The sequence below is a fragment of the Malaya genurostris genome, chromosome 1 (genome assembly GCF_030247185.1).
Source record: "Malaya genurostris strain Urasoe2022 chromosome 1, Malgen_1.1, whole genome shotgun sequence".
Taxonomy (NCBI): Eukaryota; Metazoa; Arthropoda; class Insecta; order Diptera; family Culicidae; genus Malaya; species Malaya genurostris.
This window is the reverse complement of record NC_080570.1, coordinates 142,862,588-142,885,912: the sequence shown is the minus strand read 5'-3', so window position 1 is coordinate 142,885,912 and position 23,325 is coordinate 142,862,588. Positions and strand designations below refer to the sequence as shown.

Here is a 23,325-nt window from a genome sequence, read left to right as displayed (position 1 = left end):
CCATATGTGTAGTTTTAATCAAAGGCTTTTAGGTTTTCCAGCTTTCTTTGTAGTATTTTATCATATTTATTAGGAGATATTGCTTTAGCTAATATACCAGGAGTAACCCATTCTTTGTAGTATTCATAATCCATTTAGGTACTATTGAAAAGTCAAATACACGCTAATAGCACGAGATTGTGATGCTTTTGGCATATTCTAAATACTTTCAAGGTGTTTGGACAAATTTTTCAATTTACTAGAGTTAGATATATGGGTAAAAACATTATTTGCTCATTGTTATCGAGCGAATAAGCTTTTTCCTACAATCCGTTTGAGCGACGTTTTCTGTCCACAGGATTCCGAAATTTTATTACAAACTACAGTTACTGGGCATAGGTTAGTTTCGACTTACTTTTGTTATTTTTGTAAACACCACGCAGCTTTCAATTAATATGCTTTCTAAACAGTTCGACTTGTACTTAATATGCCAAACACACAATATATATATATATATATATATATATATATATATATATATATATATATATATATATATATATATATATATATATATATATATATATATATATATATATATATATATATATATATATATATATATATATATATATATATATAACGATATACAAAACAATGCATTAAAATGAAGATTATCAATACTAATATGTTTACGAAAATCTAAGATGTTATCGATAACTACCTAAATAAAAAAGAAACGTATTCGAAAACTCATAGTCGATAGTAATAAGGCTTTCGACCATTTCTTATCGAGTTCAGTCGTTTACGAGCTCGATTGTTTTGGTTCCATAATGCCAAAACTTCTCGATAATCTAATACTTCTTCGAGTGAAGTCGAACGAAGCTCGATGATCGACTTCGAATCGAGAACCATAATACGAAACGTGGTCGATTCGATAAAATTTCAGTCGAATCGAGATACATAATGCCACCCCTGATATAACAACCAGGTTCGAAACTGACTCGATTTTCAGTTCAACAACGTTAAAACTAGATTCGAAACTATCTTCAAACAAACGGTTTGACAGCAGTTAGGGTGGAAGCTGGGTTAGGTTTGGCATCAAGCGAAAGCGACATTATTGTGAAACCTTTTTCTGTCATTTTCAATTCTCACAGCTTTGGTTGAATATCGACACTGCTTACTATGGGATTTTCACTGAAAACTGCAAATGACTGAAAGGGCAAATGAAAGAAAAAATACAATTTTAAAACTACTCTCCCGCTTATGTCATTGACTGGATATGAATTTCGTTCTCATAGTTTGCAAGCGAAGCTGAGAGTGACAGTAATTTCTCGTCATTTTCGTCTATTTTGAGTCAATGAAAATGACTTTTATTAGCTCTGGTAATAACATTGATTTATCATTTTTTAGATACTCTTTTATAGACAAACTATACATTGGAATTCTCCTGAATGTCCCTGCAAACAATATTTTGGTTTCGTCTTGTCGCAGTGAAACGAGTGACATTGGCATTGATTCTCTCATTTGAAAGCCAAAAATGTTTCGTTTATTTTGAAAGCATTCATTTATGAACACAGCAGTGAAAAAAATAAACGAAGATGAGGATGATGGATTGGATTCTTTCACTGAAAATACAATTTTCGGTTCTGGTTTTCAGAATTGACATCCAGATGAGGTACACGTAAAATCCCATTTACCCTAGACTTAGCCAAATGATTATTTGCATTTATTTGAAAGCGTCGTAAAATGTTGAAATACGTGTGATGGCATGACAGGGCAGTGCGACTCAAGATAATCTTTAGTCTAGAACAGAACTAACAGACGATAAGTTTTTTTTTTTTTGAGTGACGGCTACAAAATCGATCAGTGTTACATCTAACAGTTAGAAGGATTACACAGCGAAGAAGCAAAACCAAATAACAGCGAGCATTAGAACGTAGGATGCACTAATCAAGCAAGATCAGATTCCAACATCAATCAGTTCTCACGATGGTCAAATGTTTAGCAGCATTTGGTGATCGGATTTTGGCATTTCCGTTTCGAAACGATTTCGGGCACTCGAACGGAAGCAAATACACAAATTAATAGCTGTGCCAATCACTTCCCAGTGGTCGATTGAGTGACAAACATTTTCGCTTTCCGGAAGTGTTGCAATTGATTGAAGAACCAGTCCGAAAAAAAACCATCGAATATGTTCCAAACGAAAACCTGTTCAATTCCTTGATAATCTATCACCAAAACCGAATTAAACCAAACATTTGACCACCGACAAACAATCAAACATTAACAATCGCGCCAATGCTTCGCGACCCAGGAGGGAAGGGGGGCCAACCTTTGAGCGAAGAAGTAGCTCCTGGTGACGACACCGGACGCGGACGTGGTGGTGATCACGTGCAGATTGCCCATGCTGCTTCCACGCAGTTGATCCGTCAACGTGGTGGCCGTCGTCAGCGAGGCGGACCGTTTCTGCAGGGCCGTCGACTTCGACCGGGGCACCGGACTCGGTGTCCCGGCGGCCGTCGCTTCCGTTTCACCTTCACCCTCGCTATCGGTAACCGGTGAGGAGTGTTTGGACAGGTCCATCACCGAACCGCCGCCGACGCCGCCGCCATCGCGAATCGGTTGTTCGAGAATCGGCGGCAGATTGATGATCGGTGGTGATTCATCGAACAGCCTTCGCAACGGTTGAATGTCGCCGGTTAAACGCGGACGCCGCCAGGGACGATGCGCACTGATGGTTTCCGTTTTGCACACAACACGCGAGGCAACCGCCGCCGGTGCGGGATGTTTGTTTTGATGCATGTGCCAGAATGTGGTTCGGTTGTTCGAGTTTGAGTCGAGTTTTGAGTCGATCCGGTGCCGTTTTGAAACGAACGATAGAAAAATTGCTAATTAGAACCGGAGCGGTCCGAGCGTCGATGGTTCGCTGAAGATTGCCACCGTTCTGTTTCTCCCTTCACCTGGGGCCGCTGCTACGTGAGGCAATCTTGCAGCAATAGCTTTGTAACGGAGGACCTGTGAAATAAGGAAACGTTCCGCCTTCTTACCTTTTCAGTTGCTGTGGCTGATTGTGCTGATTGAGTTGTTGAAGTTGACCAATGCCGGACGGAATGCCAATCGTCGTCTGGGGCGGGGGCTGCTGCTGTAGCTGCGACTGCGGCTGAAGCTGCTGCTGCTGCTGTTGGTCGCCAATCACTTCCGGCTCCGTGTCCGGTGTGTCCGGTGGCAACGACATTGGGCTGCTGTCCGACGGATCCGATTCCATCTGGAACAGATTGTCGTGAGCCGTTGCCCGCAGGTACGATATCCGGCGGGTTTTGCGCTCATCTTCTTCGATGGTTAGGACCGCATTTTTCTGCTGCTTTTGACGAAGCACAACCTGACTGGAATCTACAGCCGCAAACGATGACGATATGACGGGGCGTGAAAATGGAAATGAAAAATCGATTATTAAAGGGTTAGTATTTTGGAACAGATGGAAAGTCAGTTTTTTTTTAGCAATCAAAATAAAGCGCTGTTAGAGATATGGGTGATAGTTTTTTTGTTGTTGTTTATGTTGGTGTATGTGTAAGCATTCCAGGCGAAAACTTAACTAACTGTTAAGCGTGTTACGTTCGTTCGGCTGATGGATGGAGTGGAGTGCCCAAGGAAATTGAAAAACCGAAACAGTTAAAAAATGGAATAATTATAGCCTTGGGAATCCGACTCATCGACTGTCGGTTGGGTTAGAGTTATTCGTTTTAGATTGCATGAAAATGATTGGTTAGCAAAAAAAATTGTTACGAACGTTGCAAACGTGCAGATGAAAACAGTTCGGATGACACACTGACACCCAGCAAAATGATTATTCAAATCGAAAATCCTCCACTTTACATCGATTCATAGAGGCTACACCGATGGAACTGAGCGGGTCAAGCATTAAGGTTATGCAATGAGTTTTGTTAAGATCAACGGCTCAATACTTTTTATACAACTTTCACAAGATCACAAAGTTTAATTAGACAACAATACAATTGTAACATTACTTTACATAAAAAGGGAAAATCTTGGGCTCCGTTATTCAATTCGGTTTTTAGTTACAATTAATCGATCTTTGCAAAATGCACATTATCATTTTCGTTCAGTTTTACGTTTCGTCTTTGACTCGTCAGTACCGTTTGTATTGAAAAAATTGTCTTTTTTTCGGATGATGATACAAAAAATCTAATACAGTCAGCTTTTGATAAATTTCCCATGGAAAGTAATTATTTAAGCTTACTTGCAACAAAAAATTTACGCCCTTTTGAGCAGCCTTCCGGCAGTTAACCGGAACATTCGCCATGGCGGACTAAAACGTGCTTTTAGGCATGTTTTTGAGTTATTTCTTTGTTTTATTGATCAATTCCTTCTCAGTTTTGCCAAAAAAATTGTTTGAGTAGATCTGGGGAACTGCCGCACCAACTCTTCCAACGATCGCTTCAAGTAGTGGGCCGATGCCAAATCCCGCCAGAATACCTTGTCTTCGCCCTTATGGTACTTATTGATTAACGATGTTACTTCCGGTAGGCCTTTCGTACTATAAATTTCCTCGTTCACGACCAGTCCGGAGCGAAAAAAGAGCGGCTTTGACATCCCTCGCAGATTGTCAGCCACAACAATACTTTCTAGGGGACCTCGAAGCTCACTTTCTTCGCCGTGGAAGTAAAATACGAATTGCCCTGCCAGTCGTGACAATCGAGGGTGAGATAGGTCTCGTCGTCCATCACCACCGCCACCACGCCGCGATTCGCTTGGGAAAATCGAGTTGACCATTTTATTTAGACGCTAGTGTCCGCTAGCTCCGAAATCAGTGGACGCGACTTCCGCTTCCTGACATGTATGTTCATATTTGCCTGGTACCTTTTCACTGTTTGGCCAATTGCACCAACCTCCCGATGTAGCCACTTTTCTCTCGGTCTTCCTCTTCAACTTTCTTGGAAGCTTCTTGTCGCTCAGAGTCGTCAGCCGTCCGAAACCGGGCTTCCTTTCGATGCTCGGATTGTTGTCTAATAGATGCCGAAACGGGTGTATTCGGCGTCCACAAATTGCCACACGATGTCCGTTTTCGACACGGCGAGGTGCCATTCTTTGGACGCGCACATTTCTGAACAGAGTTGCTTCACTGTTTTTGCCATCACGGTCAAAGTTCAACTGATAGAGCTGTAAAATTTTGTCTGCTGACTCATGGGTTACTACGATTTATGTTGCGTGGGTAGTTTCGTCAGTGCGAGTGAAAGTAAACCCAGATCTTTCGGTACGTAATGTGGCTAGTAAAATAAAACTGTCTTTGACTTTATGTGCATACTTTCAAGCATTGTCAATGATAATAATATATTATATAGAATATTTGGATATGAGAAAGCTTTGTGCAAAATGGGTGCCGCGTGAGCTCACAATCGATCAAAAACAACAACGAATTGATGATTCTAAGCAGTGTTTGGAGCTGTTATATCGAAATAAAACCGATTTTTTTCGTCGATATATAACAATGGACGAAACATGGCTCCATCACTTCACTCCGGAGTCCAATCGACAGTCAGCTGAGTGGACTGCACGCGATGAACCGAACCCAAAGCGTGGAAAGACTCAACAATCGGTCGGTAAGGTTATGGCGTCTGTATTTTGGGATTCGCATGGTATAATTTTCATCGACTACCTTGAAAAGGGAAAAACCATCAACAGTGACTATTATATAGCGTTATTAGAGCGTTTGAAGGACGAAATTTAAAAAAAAACGGCCTCATTTGAAGAAGAAAAAAGTTTTGTTTCATCAAGACAATGCACCGTGTCACAAGTCGATGAAAACCATGCTGAAATTGAACGAATTGGGCTTCGAATTGCTCCCTCATCCACCGTATTCTCCAGATTTGGCCCCCAGTGACTTTTTCCTTTTCTCAGACCTCAAGAGAATGCTCGCTGGTAAAAAATTTAGAAGCAATGAAGAGGTAATCGCTGAAACTGATGCCTATTTTGAGGCAAAGGTCAAATCGTACTACAAAAATGGTATCGAAAAGTTGGAAGATCGCTATAATCGCTGTATCGCCTCTGATGGCAATTATGTTGAATAATAAAAACGAATTTTGGCAAAAAATGTGTGTTCCTATGAAACGATACGAACTTTTCAGCCGAACTGTTATCGCGACGAAGTTTTCCTGTGTGATAATGGACGATAAATCTTATGTCCTGGAAGACTTTAAGCAGCTTCCCGGAATGCCTTTTTATACTGCCATGCGACAGAATAGCCTATAGGAGCATTCCAGGACGAAGAAGAAGGCCGTTTCCCAAAAAATATTTGGTTTGGCAGGCAATATGCAGCTGTGGTCGAATAAACCAAAGGTTCATTACTACCGGAACGGTGAAAAAGCACATATACCGTGAATAATGCCTAAAGACGCGGTTGTTACCATTTCTACGCAGCCTTGACATTCACTTTCTTTCCTGGCTTGATTTGGCATCTTGTCACTACGCCACAGATTTTTTGGAATGGTATAAAGAGAATAGACACCAAATAGACTCCAAATCCACCTCCAAATGGGCACAATGGCAAGAAGCTATGACAGTGTTTGACAGAAGCCATACTCGCATATATTTTCAATTTGTCGCTCCAGCAACAATCATTCCCAAGTGCAACGTTGGTAATTGCGGAGGAATCCCGTCGCTGTGTGTCCAATCTAAGATTTTTGAATCATTCATCATTGCTAATCTTTTGTCAGCTTGTCGCCATTATATGAGCACTTTCCTTTCCCGGACGATCGGTTGTGACGAATCTCGTTGGTTTCAAAACTTACTGTACCGAGTAAATGTCTAAGAAATACCAGATTTACGTGATTTGCACTGACCATACGGCAGCTTTCGACTCAGTAAACCACGGTATTTTTACTTATCAAGCTTATTAAGCTAGGCTACTCCATTCGATTGGTTTTGAACGTCTTTGTCCTAAGGCATGGTGTAAAGCTATTGTGCGCCGATGATTTGAAAATATTCCTCGTTATTTGCAAAGAAGCTGATTGTCAAGAATTGCAGCAACTCGTCGATCGTACGATGAAAAAGTACAAACATTTAATTTCGTCGTTAGATATTGATTCTTAGTGCCAGTAGGATCGTTGCACCAGCCATGTAATGGTTCTGTACGCTATGATTCGGCTGCGAAGTCTGTTGAAGCAGACGGTCAAATTCTGCAAATGGAATGTAATATTAAGGTTTCGATAGATGTAAATACACCAAACCTCACGTAAACTTTTTTTACGTTACCCCTTTTTACGTAGCTCTTTTTACGAAGTTAATCTTAAATAACAAAGTCCATTGATTACGAAACTTTTATCCTGTCATTGCTACCAAAGAGAGCTCAGATGGAAATGTGTCGTTGGTTTATTTGAAATCTATATAAATCGGTATTGAATTTAGGGAATCTGTATAAAATCTGTATTCTGTATGAAATCTGTGGCGCAAGTATAATACAGATAAATGGCACCTCTACTTGGCGGACACTTTAACTTAATCATCTTTTAGTATTAACTTTCAATAATTATTTCGAGGACTGAAAACGAATTGAAAGCGCCGCCGAATAGTCAGACTTGCTTTACTGGGCCTTCTACTGAAATTGACTGTTTTGAGATTTGTTTATAATTTCTTTACGCTTTTTTCTTCGCCGTTTCGAGCGACGCCATAAAATTTTCATCTCCATTCACCCTGTAGCTCCGGAACCGGAAGCAGGATCGGGTTGAGATTCAGGATTTTTTATGGGATCGTAAGACTTCAAACTCTCGAAAGATGTTTGTTTGGGTTATCGACTAAAGGGTGAACGGAAATTAAATTGCATCGCTTTCAAATTGTTGTAGCTTTTCACCACTTATGTATTTTTAATTAGAATTTTGGGTGAAACTAGTTCAATGTGTTATACGAGGTCTGTTCAAAAAGTTCCCGGATTTTTTTAATTGCGCGCGTCTGGAGAGTCCGGTGGTCAAATTTTTTTTATTGTGTTGGTACATATGTCCCTAATGTATGGTGAAATTTTCAGCTGTATTCATTGTTTACATTCTGTCTTGTAGCGGCTGGTGTAGACGTGTTTTTTTGAGCTCGGCGATTTTTGTCTTGGTGACGTTGGGTGCTTCCACGTGGACGATTGTGCTTTTGTTTCGACATCATAACCGTACACCCATGTTTCATCACCAGTTATGACCCTTTCAAGTAAATTTGGATCGTCGTTGACGTCGTTTAACAGCTCCTGAGCGATGGTAATGCGTTTGTTTTTTTGATCAAAATTCAGCATTTTGGAACGAATTTTGCTGCCACTCGTTTCATGCCCAAAACATTTGAAAAAATATGATGGCATGAGCCAACTGATATGCCAACTTCATCAGCAACTTCTCGAATATTGATTCGGCGATCATCCATAATCATTTTCTCCACTTTTCCCACATTTTCATCGATTATTGACGTGCTGGGTCGACCGGAGCGTTCGTCGTCTTCAACGTCTTCGCGGCCATCTTGGAAACGCTCATACCACTCGTAAACACTTGTTTTTTTCATAGCAGACTCACCGTAGGCTCTCTGTAACATTTCGCACACTTGGTTACACTTTATTTCATTTTTCACGCAAAATTTAATACAAATTCTTCAATTCTTCCATTGTTTAAGCTAACAAAAATCGCCGAGCTAAAAAAAAAACACGTCTACACCAGCCGCTACAAGACAGAATGTAAACAATGAATACAGCTGGAAATTTCATCATACATTAGGGACATATGTACCAACACAATAAAAAAAAATTTTGACCACCGGACTCTCCAGACGCGCGCAATTAAAAAATTCCGGGAACTTTTTGAACAGACCTCGTATTGTGTAAGTGACAGTAGCAGAGATGCCAGGTCTGCAGATTTCGCTGCAGAAATGTTTTAGTTGCACACTTTTTTTCAGACTTTTGAAGATCACGTTTTTCACAAGCATATGTCAAATTTACAGACTTTTGAAATTGCCGCCGTTTTTTTTCTTTTGTTCGCTAAACCAATTTCGTGCATCATTCTTTATAGAAAACTTGTAGTCCGTCGACATTTTTATACGTGTTAATAGATTTTATTAACCCTGCCCGAAGGTAGTTGAAATTTTTATTTGGCATCTCTGGACAGTAGTAGTTTAAGGCGGCCCTTACACGTGACAATATTATTGTCAATCCAAAGTATTGTCAATACCATCAATCCAATTGGCTTGATAACTTTAGTCCGAGTTTTTCGAAAAATTCAAGCGTTTGGCGCTTCAAATATTGCAAATGAATATTAAAATATTGAGAGAAGAGGTCATTGCACATATTTAACAGTTTCTCTCTGGATAGAAAGTATTGTCGGATTGATGAGCAGCTTTGATTTTTTGGCAATGTTTTCGTCAATCCAATGAAGTTTCCATTACACGATCAAAAGTATTGTCAATACTCCTTGTATTGACAATAATATTGTCTCGTGTAAAGTGGCCCTTACGAACGAAGATGGCGTCAAAGTTAGAAAATGTACAATCTATGGTATCTTGTATTTTAAATCTGTACAACGAAGGCTTAACTGTTGATCGAATGGAATCAAAATGTGTGTGATCAAGTGAGTGATCAAAATGAATCTCCGTATACTGAAAAGGATCACAAGCGGACAATTTAACCTTCTGAAAGGAATTCAAACAGTTCTGTGAGAGTTTTCAATTGAGTAAAACTTCCGTGCATGATGCAAATAAAAAATAAATGAAAGTCTTCACACGTACAAAGTTCAAAAGGTACGAAATCGCATTGAACGGCAGAATACGGTGAGAATACAACGAGCACGGTAGCTCTACCCGAAAACGTTGACAAAACCGCATTGTCTCATTATGAATGACGGAATGTGCGTGAAAGTAAGCTTCACGGAACTCCATCATAAGTTTGATGTCCCCGAAGACGTTGGGAAGCAGAAGACGTCCAGGTTTGCCAAAAAAAACACACGATTTGGCAAGCAAATTGATCATGTGGCAAATGGCCATAAAAGATTGCTTGGAAAAGCGTCTCTTTCAACTTCTAATGTCACACAATGGCCCTACTCCGGATTGTGCCTCGTACCATAATCCGAAAAAAAAAATATTTTCAAGCGGTACAAGGCCATTGAAACAACTTTCGTGCCGAAGGACTTCAATCGCCCGAACGCGCTCCGAAACTACTGTCAATTGAGAAGTACCGGGCCATCATGAATCAGGCGCTTCGGAAACATCCTACACCAGTGAAATCGGAAAAAGGTATGAAGAAAAAATGGATGGTGGTCCGACTGTTGTACAAGACCTTATGAGAGGTTCGTGCATTTGGATATGGAATTTAAAAATACGAACATAGTAAAAGTGGAATAATATGATTGATTTGATTCTTTGAAACGTATGATCGGTTGAATAGGTGAATTCTTCCGTACATTTCCTCGTAATGCAATTTGATTCTGTAGCATAAACTATACCTCGAAACGGTTAGAAATTTTTGAAGATTATACGGTATAGATAGACTCATTTTTTTCATGAAAGTATTTGAAGGAAAACCTATCGTTATTCCTCCAATCAAGTATTTTTGAGTTTACCCAAAGAATGATAAAATTCAGGTTATGTAGAACATGTGTTAGATGACTTAGCCTCAAAATTTGCATTATTTTTATTCTAATTAACTTTGTTATAATCTTCGGTAACGTTAATGTATGTTATTAAAACCCACAATGAATGCAATATTAGTATATTTCGCAAACGTATTAGTAAACAAACACAAGAATCAAGCAGAAAAAACCGCCGCCCTCAAAAAAACCCCTTTTAAACAAAACACAACCTGAACACAAATTCAACGTTGTTGGCCGAATGGCCGCCGCGATACCGGCCGGAGTAGCATTCACCACCGGAGGACCGCTACCGGAAGTAGCCGCCGTAATGCCCGCTACCGATGTGCAAGTGCCGCTGATAGTCGGGGAAATCACCAGGGGCGAGGAAGAGGAAAAGGAAGAAATGGATGAGGCCATATCAATATCACCATCACCACCACCGTGGTGGCCATCAGTGCCACCGCCGCAACCATCGTCACTGCTGTTACTGCTGGTAGTAACACCGCTGACCCCCGAGGTAGGTTGACTGTGTACCTCGACGATCGTTTGATTGCGGTGTAACATCCGCAACCGGAACTGTTCCTCCGAGAGGGGATGTAGCCTTTGAGTGGCGGCATAGGTGCGTGCCGGTACGACCGGTGCAATGCCAAGCGACAGCGATGGAGGTGGTGATTTTGAACTGGCAAAAGGAAAGGAAACGTGGCCGTAGGTAGTGGCCGGTGCCGATGCCGGTAGAGAAGGACCCAGATGGGCTGATGGTGGCGGTACAAATGCTCCCGATGTGGCTGGTCCTTGTAGCCAAAATGCTAGTAGTAGATAGACACAAAGAACAATCATGTGTTGGTGCACGGATGAGCGAAATGATACGGTTTCGTGGAGGAGTGTTGTTCTCAATACACTGCTCGAGCAGTGTCACATACCTGTCGAGTTACGGACCGCGTTCCGGTAGGAATTTTCACGCACCGGACGCTGCCGTAGCAGAGTACACTGGCCCGGTGTGGGTCCCGAGCTGTGAATCAACTGCTGATCGTCACTGCTGGTCAGAACGGTGTCCGCATACAGTAAGGACGGATCCTTAATCGAACTGGATTCAACCGAAAGTGACCGCACCCGGACCGGGGTACGGCGGCTTTCGGAATCGGAACTGATGGAACGTGGTTTTTCCTCTGAAATGTGATTTTTTAGGTTAGTTTTTTTTCTTCAGCCGGTGACATCGAAACAAACGAGTGCTCTTACCGGTAGATCTTCGCCATCCGGTGCTTTCTGCCTTGAGTTCGAACTCTTTCCGTCGTACGGCAACATTCGGTACGACTTGTTTAGTGTTAATTCTGGAAGTAAAACAACTTACTTCAGTCCTGTTTCGTTTCGAATGAATGGCAAATTTGCTTACCTGCTAAGTTCACTTTTGTACAACTCGGCCCGATCAATGCCATCCGGTGACAGCGGCCGGCCCGATTCGAACAGTTTAGCCTTCTCCGAAACTACGTGCATACTTTGCGGGGACAACGGCAGAGCCGATTGCGATCCGCCGAGCTGATTCTGTTGCTGAAGCAGCTGCTGTTGATGTTCCCTTTGTACTGTCAGTGCGGGTGGTGCCGATTTGGGTGACGCAACAAAACCCAATTCTTCGTGGTGTTGTTGTTGCTGTTGTTGTTGCTGGTGGGAACCGCTGGTTCCATTAATTCCACTGAAAAACTGTTCCCGAATAGTTGACAGATGGGTCGTGTGTTGTTCTCGGTTCGTGGCTGGGTTATTCGAATTGCTGGCACTCGGAGCGAGTTTCGCCGTTTGGGTGCCGAAAGATGCTTTCGTTGGTTTTGCTAAGGAATCTTGCTCGTTGGTAGTGATTATCACAGGCATAAGTTGTTGTGGTTGTAGTTGTTGATTGGTACTGGCTGTCGGAGGCCAGACGGACTTCTGTAACCGATTCGGTCGACCATAGAACTCCCGCTGTTGGACATCGAAGGAAGCAGAGTGGGGAACCGGCGCCGGGCGCCTTAGGAATTCTTCCTTCTGCTCGAAACTTTTCCGCAAACGGGACATTATTGCACTGTCACCACCGCCCATCAGGACATCGTTAGCCGAGAGAGTGGCGGCGGATTTCACCGAATCGTACGAACTGATTGAATCGTTATCCTTGCTGTGTTGTAGCAACTTCTGCTGTTGTTGTTGTTGTTGATACTGCTGGGCAAGATATTGTTTTTGCTTGATGGGATCAAAGTCGAATATCAGCGGTTTGGAGCGTTGTTGCAAGGCAGGCATTGGAAGGGCCGGTGCTTCGGCTGCAACCGGCGGCGATCGGACCTTGGAAACTTCAGCGTAGATTGCCTTGTTGGCGTTCGAAGCTGCACTGGCGGCAGGGGTGGCAGCGTTCTCGACAATTTCCTGCAGGGTACTGTAGAGAGACTCCTGCTTTTCCTGAACATCAGTCAGTACCCGTTTGACACCTCCGGATCGAGAGTTTGGCGTGGAGGATGCCTTCGGAATGAAGAGCTGCTGTTGCTGTGGCTGAGGTCGCTGATTTGTTTCCGGATTGTAGGCTGTTTCGCTGAAGTACTGTAACAAAAACAAAAGGCAAACATGTTAACTTGGAACACCTCGCTTGAAACACCAACTTACCGTTTGCAAAAGATCGTAGTTTTTGGGCACAACCTGCAGTGTCAGAGTCTTCGGAGTTTGTTGGATTGTTGCCACCACTTGGGCGTACGGAAGACTAGCCACCGAGATACCGTTTACGGCCAACAGTCGATCACCTTCCTGCAGTCCGGCCAGGAATGCCGGTGAATTTGGGTGAACCTTCTTCACGAACACGGTGTCCATTGGCTGGGCGAAGTTAGGCATCCCGGCTGCTGCCGCTAGACGACCAGCGTTAGGGTCCTGTAACAAACAAAACAGAAAATGAATTCATTCTAATTCAATTACCGCGCTGGGTGATCGATGATCATCTACTTACTGAGGTCGCTTCGGGCGGAGGATACACGATAAAGTGCCGCAGGGTGAATCCGAAATCGCCATTGTGCCGGTGCAGCACGACGAGCCGTGGTCCACTCAGTAAACCGGTCGTAGCGAAAACCTGCAATGGAAAGAACAACTCAAGATGTTTAACCAATTAAGACAAATTGTTGCGACATAATGACTGTGCATCGACGAGTCCGGCGGAATCACATTCCACTAATTATACTCGATTAAATAACAATTGCACGGACTTCCCGATATGGAATTGGACGACATTCGAGTGATATTTAGGTTTCGATTACGTCTGTTTTCGGTGATAAACGAATCGTTAATTCGATCCGCGGAGTCCCTCGGATAAACCCCCGCCCCCCTTCCTTAAAGTGGAAACTTAGTGCGTCGACCGAGCAGAAGTGAAAATGAAATTGATATCCTCTGTCTCCCGGGGTCATTGCGACGACGCGGCGAGCTCCAAGCCGAGAGCCTAATGATTTATAAACCCTGATTAACATTTTAATATACTTCCCTAGCTTCGCCGGATGAAGTCGGAACCCTTTTTCGTTCCACCAGAGGATAGTAATTAGCAATTTATCAAGCGGAATCTGATTACGCCCACTTACGTCCTCGGGCGATCAACAGCTCCGGAGATACTATCTACTGATGTCTATCCTACCCTGTTCCAGTCCCTGTTCCAGTCCCTGTTCCAGTCCCTGTTCCAGTCCCTGTTCCAGTCCCTGTTCCAGTCCCTGTTCCAGTCCCTGTTCCAGTCCCTGTTCCAGTCCCTGTTCCAGTCTCTGTTCCAGTACCTGTTCCAGTCCCTGTTCCAGTCCCTGTTCCAGTCCCTGTTCCAGTCCTTGTTCCAGTCCCTGTTCCAGTCCTTGTTCCAGTCCCTGTTCCAGTTCCTGTTCCAGTCCCTGTTCCAGTTCCTGTTCCAGTCCCTGTTCCAGTCCCTGTTCCAGTCCCTGTTCCAGTCCCGGTTCCAGTCTCTGTTCCAGTCCCTGTTCCAGTCCCTGTTCCAGTCCCAGTCCCAGTCCCAGTCCCAGTCCCAGTCCCAGTCCCAGTCCCAGTCCCAGTCCCAGTCCCAGTCCCAGTCCCAGTCCCAGTCCCAGTCCCAGTCCCAGTCCCAGTCCCAGTCCCAGTCCCAGTCCCAGTCCCAGTCCCAGTCCCAGTCCCAGTCCCAGTCCCAGTCCCAGTCCCAGTCCCAGTCCCAGTCCCAGTCCCAGTCCCAGTCCCAGTCCCAGTCCCAGTCCCAGTCCCAGTCCCAGTCCCAGTCCCAGTCCCAGTCCCAGTCCCAGTCCCAGTCCCAGTCCCAGTCCCAGTCCCAGTCCCAGTCCCAGTCCCAGTCCCAGTCCCAGTCCCAGTCCCAGTCCCAGTCCCAGTCCCAGTCCCAGTCCCAGTCCCAGTCCCAGTCCCAGTCCCAGTCCCAGTCCCAGTCCCAGTCCCAGTCCCAGTCCCAGTCCCAGTCCCAGTCCCAGTCCCAGTTCCAGTCCCAGTCCCAGTCCCAGTCCCAGTCCCAGTCCCAGTCCCAGTCCCAGTCCCAGTCCCAGTCCCAGTCCCAGTCCCAGTCCCAGTCCCAGTCCCAGTCCCAGTCCCTGTCCCTGTCCCTGTCCCTGTCCCTGTCCCAGTCCCAGTCCCAGTCCTAGTCCCAGTCCCAGTCCCAGTCTTAGTCCCAGTCCCTCTTCTGAACATCCAAATAATTTCTCTACTTAAATATATTTTTCCGAATTCATTTACCGATACTTGAATTTCTGATTTCTAATTGGATTCTTCGATGTTTGTTTTGGGATTTTCTTTTCACAATTTTTGTTTTGCGATTTTGTATCGCGATTTTGTCTTCATATTTTCGTATAGCAACTTTCGTTAGCGATTTCCGTTTAACGATTTTTATTATGTGATTTTCGTTGCGCAATTTTCGTTTTGTAACTTTCGTTCAACGATTGGTGTTTTGCGATTTTTGTTTCACGATTTTATGTTCATAATTTCGTTTTACGACTTTCGTTTAGCAATTTTCATAAAGCGATTTCCGTTTAACGATTTTCGAATTTCGTTTCGCGATTTTTTCCGATTTTCGTTTTGTGATTTCCATCTTGCGATTTTTGTTTCATTATATTCCGTTCTGAAATTTTTGTTTAAAACTTTGATTGTAAATTCGTTTCCAATGTTTGTTTTTCGATTTCGATCTTTGATTAGTTCAACTTTCGTTTATTAATTTCATTTTAGGTATTCGTTACTCGATTCCGTTTTCCGGTTTCGTTTTCTGTTTTCGCCTCCAAAATCCGTTTTCATACTTCGTTTTCCAACTCCGTTTTCTGATTTCATCTCGTGATTTCGTTTTTGGTTTGTCTATTCGTTTTACAATTTCCGTTTTCATATTCCGGTTTCCAACTCCATTTACCGATTACATTTTCTGAGTCCGCTTTCTAATTTCGTTTTTAATATCTTAATTTCGTTTTCCGTTTTGGTGACACTATTTGGTTTCTTTTCTTTTTTTATTACATTTCTCAATTTAGTTCCTTAATTTCGTTTTCTGATTTTGTATTCTGATTTCGTTTTCTGATACTGTTTTTCGATTTTGCATTTTGATTTCGTTTCAAAATTTTTTGAAATCCGATTTTCTGATTTCGCTTCCCTATTCTGCATCGCGAGTTCGTATACTGTTTTATTCAGTTTTGTTTTCTGATTACATTTTTGAAAATCCGATTTCAATTTTCTTTTTGACTTTGATTCCGATTTCGATTGCGTTTTCCGATATCTTTTTCTGATTTCAGTTTTCATTTTGTAATCCAGTTTCGTTCTCTGATTTCGCTATCTGATATCTGTACCGAGTTCATCTTCCGATTCGCATTCAAATTCCATTTTCCGATTTTGTTTTCCGAATCCGATTTGTTTTTCAATTTAGATTTTTTCTCTTGTTCCACGGTTTCGGTATTCCGATTTCTGAAGTCATTTTTCGATTAGTTTCGTTCAGCGTTTCCGTTTTTTTGTTTTTTTTTTTGGGTTTTCCAGTCTCCTTTTTACGATTTTTGTTTCGCGCTTTTATTCTTACGATTTTTGTTCTACGATTTCCGATTTACAATTATTGTACAACAATTTCATTTTGTTTTCCGACTTCGTTTTTCAATTTCGCTCTTTGATTTTGTTTTTCGGTTCCATACGTTAATTTCGTTTTCTTATTTCGAAATAGTTTTTCAATTTGTTTCCCAGTTTTGCTTTTAGCTTTCGTTTTATTTTGATTACTGATTTTTTTTTATCAGAAATTTTGTGTTAGTGTTCCGATTTAGTGTTCATATTTCTCTTATTTCGCTTTGAGCTTTCTTTTTTCTGAATTCGTTTTCTGATTCGCTTTCAAAATTATGTTTTTATTTACTGATTACGTTTTCCGATTTCGTTTTTGATTTCATTTGTCGATTTTGTTTTCTGGTTTAGTGTGTGTCAGATAATCATTTTTGAATTTTGCGAATAAGTTTTTCGGTTTTTTATCTCATTTCCTTATCAGTTTTCATTTTCCCATTTTGTTCGCTGGTTCAATTTTCCGATTTCGGTTTCCAAATTCCGTTTTGTTCTTCGGTCACATTTATTGATTTCGTTTCCGAATTCCGTTTTCTAATTTCGTACCGATCCCATTTCAGAATGCGTTTTTCAATGAGTTTTCGTTTTCACTCTTAATTTTCTTTTAATTTGGATTTCTAATTTCGTTTCACAATTTCGGTTTTTTGATTTCGTTTACTGATTTTATTTTCACATTCGTTTTCGGATTTCGTTTTCCTGTTTCATATCGATATCAATCGTGTTTCTCGATTTGGTTTTTAATTTACCTTTCTGATTTATTTTTCAAATTTTGTTACGGCATTTGAAAGTGAATCATTTCAAATTCCGTTTCACAATCCCGTATTCGGATTTCAATTTCCGATTGTATATTTTGATTTCATAGTTCGATTTGTTATTTATTGATTTCGAATTCAATCTCCGTTTCCTGATTTAATTTTCCTCTCTGAATTAGGTTTTTCCTAGAATTTTCGATTTCGCTTATCATTTTGTTTCCCAATTTGATTTACTGATTTTAGTTTTCGATTTGTTTTTTTTTTGTGTTTTTCGTTTAGCGATTTCATTTTTTGATTTCGTTTTCGAATTTTGTTCTCCAATTTCATTTGGGATTCCATTTTCCGATTTATAATGTCAGCTTCCTGATAGTTTTTTCAATATTGGTTTCGGATTTCGTTTAACGACTGCGGATTTCTGATTTCGTTTTGAGATTGTGTTTCCGATTTCGTTTTTTTTTAATTTCGTGATTTTGTTTTTCGATTCCGTTTACCAATTTCTTTTCCCAATTCTTTTTACGACTCCATTTTTCTATTCCTGTTGTCGATTTCGAGTTCCGATTTTGATCACGTTTTCTAATTTCGTATCTAGATTTCGTTTTTCTCGATTTAGTTTTACAATTTCCTTTTTCGATTTCGATATTCTATTTCGGTTTTGGACTCTGTTTTCCGATTTCTTTTTCTGATTTTCTGATGCTGTTGTTTGAATTGCACAGTTCGAAAAATTCTTGTGATTTTACATCTTATCAGATGCACATAAATGGAGCGTCATATTTCACACAAATTTATATTCAAGAACATGTAAAATTGTGTGATTTGAAAATTACATGGCTTTAAAACGAAAGAAATAAAAATCAAAAGATCGACATCAACAACGGCGACTTGAACCGAAAAACATTAGATCACAAAGCACACCAGTTAGTCGACTGAGTCACAGAGGCACATATCTGCTTGGCTGGTAAATCGTGCATATAAATTCATACAGTCTCACTTGCAGGCCAAGTGCAAATTACACTCGGAGCCAGTAAATTTTTGAACGAATGGAATATTGTGGCATTTGAGAAGTTAAGTAGTTATGAATTGTATCGTTTGAAGAATTATGTCACCTGTAAAATTCATAATTTCTTTCTGTGTGTATAAACACTGAATGATATGTTATATGCAATTGAATTTCAAGCACTTTCCTCACATTTAACGACATTTGTTCTATTGAAAAAATTTCTATTTTATAGTAGAATCAATGCAGCAAAACATGAAATGTATAATACCGTAGTTCAATTGCGCAAACTGCGTTATCTTATTGTTTAATTTTGAAGTGACTTTTGATCCATTTCACTGAAATGATCTTCCTTCAAAACGACAATCGGCGAGTGAGTTCAGATCCGTTTCAGACATCTCGCAAATAGAGTTATTAATTTTGTTATGTCATACTCAGTAGTGAAAAACGGTTCACCAAGAAAGGCTGTTTTCGAAAAAAAAATGGAATTGGTAATTTGCATTTTAAGTTGGTTTTGTATAATTTCGCGGAACGGGACCAGTTCGGTCGCTTGCGTAGTCCACTTTAGCCGTGGGTCTTAATTTCGCGTATATTTATTGTGCTGTTCTTGTAACATATCACCACTTCACTTTTACCCGTTCATGTTGTGACAGCAGCAGCATCAGTACCAAGACTGACCATAAATGGGCCAGATCCTTTATGAAGATGGAAGTAGGCGGCGACGAAAATGTGCACTGGTCTGACGTTATCCGTCCGAACTTTCGGTTTCAACGCATTATTATGCATACCTTTTAATTATTTTGTTCTTTACTGAACTGGCACGGTGAGTGGAGTTGGTGGATGGACGACTAAAATTGGTTTACATTGAATTACGAGAAATACTTGCGAAAACAGTAGGAGTTCTCTTCGGGGAAACGTGATAAGTCCTGTTTGCTAATCCGACAAGCCCTTTGTTATTCGTTTATCTCACAGTGTGTCCCGTCCGACATCATCATCGGCCTCGGTTTTGAAGGCACCTCCCTATTTCGCAACGTTTTTTGTTTTGTTTGTCATGAGACATCAGTTAAGTGTGGCGTTTTGCCAGCAGCCCTGAGTTGTCTAAAGCCAAGGGTTGCTACGTCAGTCGTCTGGCAGAGCCAATACTGACTTGTGCGCGCAATCCACTTGGAATTTTAACTGCGTCGGTTAAGTATCCGGATCGCTTACCCACTGGATGAAAGTGTACGTGTAAAAACCGAGTACTGTTTTTTTTTTGGGTTAGGTTGTTCATTTTACTTGTGCGAGCCGGGAGGACAGTTTCACATTTCAATGACCTTTCCCAGAGGACCAGCTTCGCGTAGATCGCGAAGCTTTGTTTCGTTTTTATTTCTGCTCTGCCTTTGCCGCGGATCAACGTGCTGAAATTGCAATGTGGAAATTACAATAATTGTGTGTGAGAGGCGAAAAAAAACAACAGCAACAACAACCGACCGCAAACAAGTGTCTTGCGGTGCGGCACGTCGGTCGTTTTCCCGCTCCGAAGATTGATCTCATTTGTTTTAATTGCCAGTTCGGCTCGTCGATCATTCCCATTGCAGCAGAGGGAATGGTAATGAGTATCCGTAGTATTCTTTCCACCTTTGCAAACATCCAGCCCAGCAGATCCTTTCCCAGTACTGGCGGCATGTGCGTAGACCCAGTGACAGCAGCACTCCGCCGAATCGTGGCGGTGCCGGTGTGTCATTGATGCAAGCTTGAAACGCCCCTTCCGCGAGAGATCACCTCAAACGACCGACGGACGCACAGGTTCTCCTGCTGCTATCAGTGCCGTCGGATCTGTACCTACATGAATTGAAATGCGATGATCGCCTGGTTTCTGCTTCGGCGGACATCTTCAAGGCAGCTTGCGGAAATCCGATATTCTCGACTGAATATTCTGACGCAGATGCGATCGACAACGTTGGTGAAGAACAGGTGCGGTGCCGCCACAGAGCGCGGAAATCGAGAGAGGTGCTTTTCTTTGCCCTTTCAAAACAGAGGACAACACTGCGTCGTCGCGTGTCAGAAGCTGGAAATAATTTGTTCGCGAGGTTTGAGGGCTAATCCAATGAAGAGTTTCAATCTATTTCATTTCTGATCTAAAAAAAACTTTACAACAGGTCAATTCAATGTTTCAATAAAATTATTTACTGCAAAGTATCACTGAATCTCTTCTCTGCTTGCATTCTACCACCAACAATCGTTCTCAATTTGTATATTTCATATACCTATAGGATACTTAAACGAATTTCACTAATCTGTTAACCGCATGCCATGGGATTCAATTCGAACTGCTATTTTGCACTAATTGCTTAACTTGAACTGTTTGCACTGATCGAATCGAAGATGAAACCACGAAGATGATTTCACGTTCTTTGCATATTATTCGCCCATAAACTGTCACTCTCTGTTAAACGCACTTTAATCATTCTTAAGGTTTCGTCTGCGACTCATACGTGCACTAGCTGTTCTGCTTGAGCCGCTTTATACTGACTGATTGCTTCTCTGCATACTATTTTCCTACAAACAATCGTTCTCAATTATTATATTTCATATACTAGTAGAACATTTTTCGTAATAATTTCATTGATCTGTGAGGCGCCCTTTCATAATTCTGAACGTCCCATACCTTTGACTAATCAGCGGTGCAATCAACAACAATATATCTATCTAAATATATAAAATAATGTAGGAAAAAGTGTAAGTAAGGTGTGTTGTCTGGTATGCATGAACCGATTTCCAAATGTGTTTTTTTAAGATGACGTTTATGCGAAGGTTTTAGGGTATATTATATTCAGAAAATCCATTGGGAAATCGTAGAAAATCTAGAATATAAAATATTCCACTCAATGCATACTAGATCTTCGATGATTTTTTGTCGTATATCGAGTCGCACAATGCTTGCCCGCTGAAGATTCAAAATATGAATACTAGATTATTAACAAAGTTATTTGACGCGCAACGAGTTGTTTTGTATGGAAATTTTACTGAACCTACTTGATCCATGTACTTCACTATTTCGAACCACATGCTGAGTTCAAGTATAGGCGCAAAGGGAACAGGATACATGTTTCTATTTTCCGGTACATAAATTGTCCTCAATGCCGTCAAGTCAAATCATAGAAAGGCTATTAGAAAATACAGTGCGTATCTTCACGGTGGAGGCAATTATTACTGTCACAATGCGCTGAAATTTTATTCAGAAACAGCAGGATTGAGATGTGCAATTATCACTGTTAACTCAAACACCGAAACTGTTTCGGTCTCAACCTTATGAAGCAATTCCATTTGAATTCGAAGGATGTTTTATGTCGGCTTAAATTTTGCATAAGCATTACCCATACCCAAAAAGTAAAATTTGCATTATCAGTTGTAGTGATAAACTGAATGTGAAAAGTCGGGTGAGGTAATGTCAGAGACATAACGGAATTTACGTGAATACGATTAATTTCTTCTAATTCTATGCAGAAGTAATAAACAAAAAAATATCATACATAACTTGCATTTTCTGGTCACCAAACCGCATTCAAACCGTTACACACAACGTATTTTTTTTCGAGTGTTGGTTTTATTGGCTAAACTGAATTTTATTTGCGTTCGTTTGATACGAAGCAGAGTTGCACTGAGTCGTGACCATAATCGCCACGTCAAACTGTATTGAACTGTTCAGTCACGAATTATAATGATCGACGTTCTCGGTTGAGCGTCAATATAGTGAGAGCACATATAAGTTGTGATTTGTTATTCTTACTTTTCGGACACACAAATGTTGTCAATATTCTGGTGAAATCATATTGCCCATGAACAAAACCTGTATATTTACCATAAAAATGATTGTTGGATAAAGGGAAATAAATGAATTAGTTTTATATAAGTAACAAGGGCGCAGGATTTTGTGTGTCTCGAGCACTTAGCAGACGCAACGCTTGGGTGCTTATTTGTGCTTGCTGTATCTGTAGACAATCCTGCGCTCCTTTTATTTCTGTGTCTAATTTTCAACATACAACAGGGTAAATTTTTAAACAGCTGCATGGAACAGCCACTGAGAGATATTTTCCATAAATTTTCCATCCGATTTAAGATCATGATGGTCATTTCAAAAATTGTCTGTCATTCTGAGATTTTGATCACGATGCTACGTGGCTATAAACAGTTTTGTACAATTTTTCATCTTTTTGAAACGATTCATCCACTTGCTCACAAACTGTTTCGACTTTAGCGTGTACTTCCATATGGTCATTTAAAGCGAGGTCGTCAAAAGGTGAGATAACTAAGTGCTCACAAGTTCCCGTCTTATGCCTGATAATGGCGTCGACTGGGTGCTTTCGCCTTCTGCATTAGTAGCAGAATGAGAGGGTGCGAATTCGTGTGTAAGTAATAATTGAAACGCGAAAATTATTGAAAATCCTTTAGATAGGTCAAGTATTCCGCCTTGACGTCTTATTGCTGAAGTGTGTTAAACGCCTTAATGCAACTTTAAATTGTCAACTTGTTTTCATGAAAACCGTCTGCAGATTTCCTTGATTTCAATAAATTTGGCTTTGAGACAAAATGTGCAATATTTTTATTTCTTGATGACTAATGTTATCTACATCATTAGTTCTAATATTTGGTATAATCGACCTTGACGTCTTATTGCTGAACTAACTAACTAACTAACTAACGAACTAACAAGAAAGGTAAAGAAGGTAAACAGCCCTATCCTATACATTGGTCGAATCGGATTATTTCGATGGAATGTGAATATTTACACTCTGTAATTTGATCGAGTGATACTTTTGTATGGAAATCACGATTGAGATACAGAATGCAAAATTTCGCCGAATCAATCGAAATGCAGAATAGGAGTGACAATTTTAATGCTTCATTTTTTCTAGCCTGCGAAGTTGACTCGGTGCAGCTCAGACCGGAATCCAATTCAAGAGTTCAATGAATTCTAGACTTGGATCTGAATTCTGGA

General features: G+C 41.1%; 1 protein-coding gene across 7 annotated transcripts in view; it reads right to left on the bottom strand.

The window, feature by feature from the left end:
• Positions 1-23,325, bottom strand: part of LOC131425997 (uncharacterized) — a 399,851-nt gene that overhangs the window by 58,580 nt on the left and 317,946 nt on the right. For 5 of the 7 annotated variants that reach the window (XM_058588366.1, XM_058588368.1, XM_058588372.1 and 2 more), the window contains 8 exons: positions 13,534-13,653; positions 13,200-13,457; positions 11,971-13,136; positions 11,817-11,908; positions 11,501-11,746; positions 10,811-11,386; positions 3,030-3,372; positions 2,315-2,713 (listed from right to left, as the gene is read on the bottom strand). In XM_058588366.1, the coding sequence (XP_058444349.1) occupies positions 2,315-2,713; positions 3,030-3,372; positions 10,811-11,386; positions 11,501-11,746; positions 11,817-11,908; positions 11,971-13,136; positions 13,200-13,457; positions 13,534-13,653 (3,200 nt within the window). The remainder of the gene's footprint in view (positions 1-2,314; positions 2,714-3,029; positions 3,373-10,810; positions 11,387-11,500; positions 11,747-11,816; positions 11,909-11,970; positions 13,137-13,199; positions 13,458-13,533; positions 13,654-23,325) is intronic. The other 2 variants (XM_058588369.1, XM_058588371.1) reach the window with 2 other exon arrangements.